Source organism: Colobus angolensis, unplaced genomic scaffold (assembly GCF_000951035.1).
Source record: "Colobus angolensis palliatus isolate OR3802 unplaced genomic scaffold, Cang.pa_1.0 Scaffold51, whole genome shotgun sequence".
Lineage (NCBI taxonomy): Eukaryota > Metazoa > Chordata > Mammalia > Primates > Cercopithecidae > Colobus > Colobus angolensis.
In genome coordinates, this window is record NW_012118599.1 from 13,347,137 (window position 1) to 13,351,438 (window position 4,302).

Sequence of the window (4,302 nt, forward strand, 5' to 3'; positions counted from 1 at the left end):
TTTTTGTATTTTTAGTAGAGACGGGGTTTCACCGTGGTCTCGATCTCCTGACCTTGTGATCCGCCCGCCTCGGCCTCCCAAAGTGCTGGGATTAGAGGCGTGAGCCACTGCGCCCGGCCAGGTGTTCAGTGTCAAGTGCTTCTCTGTCTGCCATCACTGCTGGCCTTTTTTGAAATTAGTTTTCTGATTATAGTGTGATTCCCCCCTATATCCAAGTCAGAATTTAGGGTTCTTCTTCCCCACTTGAGGGACTCAACCCTAGAAGGGAAGGAATGCTCTGAGTGATCCTAATAGAGAAGTAGGTATGGGGACCTTGGCTGACACTGTGCCACCTGCCCTCTGGGCTGCAGTGGGATTTGCCGTGAGGGAGACCAGCTGGTGGTGGGCCCCACGGATGATGGCTGCTTCCTGGAACTGAGAGTATGCAGCATCCAGCGCAACCGCTCTGCCTGTCGTGTGCTGCGAGCTGGTCAGGCTGCTACATTGGCGCTTGGGGACTTTGACCGTGCCCTGCTTCGCAAGGTGAGGTGGGTGCATGGGTTGGGGAGGGAACACTAAGAGAAGTGCCTAGGAGACTGGCTACTGAATGAGCACCTATCTAAGGTGCTTCAGAGAAACTCAGAGAAAACACACTCTCTGACCCAAGAAGCTTCTGTTCTAGTTACAGAGACTATAAAAACAGCTTAGCATACTCATGAAGTGCAGATAACGAAATATGAATCACTATGTTACACTATTTTTAGTGAACACTATTTTTAGTGTTCAGGCCCCTAAAAATGCAAAGCATTAGATGGGCTAGAGGACATAGGAGGTGGGTAAAGACTTATTCCCTCTGAGAGTTTTGATTATTGTTTTTGAAGTCTTTGTGTTTAGAGTTGTGTAGAGGAAGAGGAAATTCAGGAGCTATAAAGGGTATGGGATGGCTGGGGAGGGAGAGTCTGATGTTAGAGCTGCCCTTCTGGGCCTGGGGTCTGTTCCTCCCCAGGGCATGGTGATGGTGAGCCCGGAGATGAATCCTACCATCTGCTCGGTGTTTGAGGCAGAGATAGTCTTACTGTTCCATGCCACCACCTTCCGACGAGGATTCCAGGTGACAGTACACGTGGGCAATGTACGTCAGACGGCAGTGGTGGAAAAGATCCATGCCAAGGTGAGAGGGACCTGGCCTTCCATTTCTCCAGAGGTCAGAAAAGAGGGAGGCCTGCCCCAGACTGGCAGAGAACTCCTTGATCCCACAATGGGAATAAAACCCCACTTAGGGTGGGTAGTGGCCTGATAGGCCTCTGGAGGGTGGAGAGCCACGGCTGGCAGAGAATGGGACAGAAGGCACTGGCCAGGGGAGTGACCACTTATCTGCTGCAGGACAAACTGCGGACAGGCGAGAAGGCAGTGGTACGTTTCCGCTTCCTGAAACACCCAGAGTACCTGAAGGTGGGCGCCAAACTGCTGTTCCGGGAGGGTGTCACCAAGGGCATCGGCCATGTCACTGATGTACAAGCCATTACTGCAGGAGAAGCCCAGGCCAACATGGGCTTTTGAATCCTTCAGGCAGGGACAGTTCTATTGCTGTCCCTACAATATATAAGGTGACTTCCGGCCATGCTGCCCCGCCATTGGCGGCTCTGTGTGTTAATAGGCTAGGGAGAGAGGGGTGCTGTCTGCCACTTGCTCCCTGCCAACTTTCTGGAGAGGTGCCAAACTTGGTGTGGCCAGGAAAGGGCAGTCCTGAGGGAGAAGACAGGATTCAGGGCAGTGCTCAGAAGCTGTGTGCTCACCCGGTTGGCTCATCAAACCTGGCAACCCTGTGGCCTGTCTGCTGGAGCTGACTACATCCACTCATCAATTCCTCGGCCCCACTACTAAGACTGGGCATGTTTTGCTGGTGTGGTCTCTGCACTTCAGGAATTGTCACAACGGGGTGGCCCTTAAAAGCACTCCTTTTTCTATACCTCTTCTCAAGGCCATGTAAGTTGCCCATCTCTACCTGGCTGTGGACAAAAGGTTATCTGCTCTTGGCCATCTGGTGGTGGTGGCTCAGAGTCTGAAGAAATGGCACAGGGACAGTGAATGGTAGTGTTCCCACCCTGTGCTGAGGCCTGAGGCCTCTTCCTCAGCTTTATCTCCCTTTCACTCAAGGGCCATTTCCCCAGTCCCTATCTCCCTCACCCCCTCCCGGCTCATAGGCCCCACAGGTGCTATTTGTTGTGCTGGCCCAGGCGTGGGGCTACCAAGCAAAGGCTTGGCATATACCAAAGGCCAGCTGCATGCCCATCAGTCTGGTCCTTTTCCTCTGTGGTCATGTTGGCTTTCGTGCTGGATCAAATGTTTTACTTTCCCAGACTGGTGGCATCCGAGTTCCCCATCCTACCACTCTCAGCCCACTTTTCCTGCCCCACCTAAACCCTCTTGTTTTAGTAATCTGTAGTGACTGTTCCCTTCCCTCTGTTGCAGGGAACCAGGAGGAAAGGGAAAGATGTTGCCATATTTCCTACTCTTTAGGCATGGACTCTCCTTTCCTTTTGTTAGTGTCCTGGGTTCCCATGGACTCAGGGATTTGTTGGCTGAGGTTTCTCTGCGCATATATATATATACATATGTATATATATTTAAATACACACATATATTGTACAGAATAAAAATGTTTTATTGAATACAGTGTGCTTATGCGTTAGCTACAGGCTCAGCTTCCTTCCAGGGCTAGATACCTCTCCAGGATTAGAGACAAGTGAAACCCCAACATTGCTGAGCCCTGAATATGGAAAGAACCCAGCTGGTATCTCATTCACCATTCTTTTTCTCTCCTTCACATAGGTTCAGAGTTCCAGTGTTGTAACCAAGTATTGTGGCCTGTTTTCTGTAGTTCAAGTGAGCAGAGTACTGAGACCTTTCACGTGAAATAGATAGCTACCCTGTATTTGAAGAGTTGGCCACTTGATGATGGTTAGAATAGTAAGGAGCCCGCTTCTGTGCCCTTTCAGAGACTCAGTGCCAGCTACTTAGAGTAGAATTTAGAGACAAAAGGTAATCTGGTCCTATACTTTTCAAGTTTATATAGCCTAAATTACTCTTGGAACAATGAGGGCCACTTGACCAAACCTTAGTCCCTGTTCCTGTTTCCATGTTCAGACTACTTGATTTTGACATTTTATGGGTAAAGAGGGGCCAAAGTCAACTGTAAATGCAAACTGCATTTTGAGGAGACCCTGAAAAAGAAGTATGTGACCCAAAGTCCTATGTGGCATTCTGCCTCGAGAGCATTAAAATGATAGCTTCCCTACCACTCAGGCTGTTTTATAAAATATAACTGGTTTAACTTGCTACCAAGAAGCCTGTAGTTGAACAACTTCCTCCTGTATTAGGGGCCAAGTTGTTTACTTCCTCTGTGTAGCTGCTGATAGAGATGAAAGCTTTGTCTACAGTTTACTTATCTTTTGCCTGTATTATAAAGGAAATTTTAGAAAATCACACTGCAGTACGTAATAAGACATCTCCAGGAACCAGTGAGCCTCTCTGCAACATTAATGAAACATTTAGGGAGATAAAAAGTATGTAAGGCAGACTCCCAAGGAGTTTATACATGTTTATGGTCCCAATTGTGGCAATCAGATCTAAAATAAAATTCTTCACTATATACATTCATCCAATGAATATCAGCGCCTATTATGGGCAAAGCACTATGAAGAATCCTTGCCTTTAAGAAGGTACATATCTAGTTAGGGGGAAAAGGCCATGTATACAGTGAATGTAGTCTTTTTTTTTTTTTTTTTTTTTTTTTTTGAGACGGTCTCAGACTGTCACCCAGGCTGGAGTGCAGTGCCACAATCATGGCTTATTGCAGCCTCGAACTCCCAGATTCAGGTGATCCTCCCATCTCAGCCTCCTGAGTAGCTAGGACTACAGGCATAAACCACCGTCTTTGTATTTTTTGTAAAGACTTGTTTTGCCATGTTGCTTCGGCCGGTCTTGAACTCCAGGGTTCCAGTAGTCCACCCACCTCAGCCTCCCAAAGTGTTAGGTGTACAGGCGTGAGCTGCCATGACTGGCTAAATATTGTCTTTTATTAGATATTCAAGTATCATAAAAGCAGAAAACATTTTTGAAGAAAAAAATTCCTGGTAGATCCAGTGGTTTTCAAATCTTCCTCATCTCTTCAAACTAAATATAGAACCTCTCCTCCTAATTTAAAAATAAGATAGGCCGGGCGCGGTGGCTGAAGACTGTAATCCCAGCACTTTGGGAGGCCGAGACGGGCGGATCACAAGGTCAGGAGATCGAGACCATCCTGGCTAAAAAATACAAAAA

General features: G+C 47.7%; 1 protein-coding gene across 2 annotated transcripts in view; it reads left to right on the plus strand.

The window, feature by feature from the left end:
- The window catches only part of GTPBP2 (GTP binding protein 2), a 14,060-nt gene extending 11,396 nt beyond the window's left edge, over positions 1-2,664 (plus strand). For both annotated transcript variants that reach the window (XM_011960361.1, XM_011960362.1), the window contains exons 10-12: positions 351-522; positions 986-1,150; positions 1,363-2,664. In XM_011960361.1, coding sequence (XP_011815751.1) covers positions 351-522; positions 986-1,150; positions 1,363-1,539 — 514 coding nt within the window. In that variant the 3' untranslated portion in view covers positions 1,540-2,664. The remainder of the gene's footprint in view (positions 1-350; positions 523-985; positions 1,151-1,362) is intronic.
- The last annotated feature ends 1,638 nt before the right edge of the window (positions 2,665-4,302 follow it).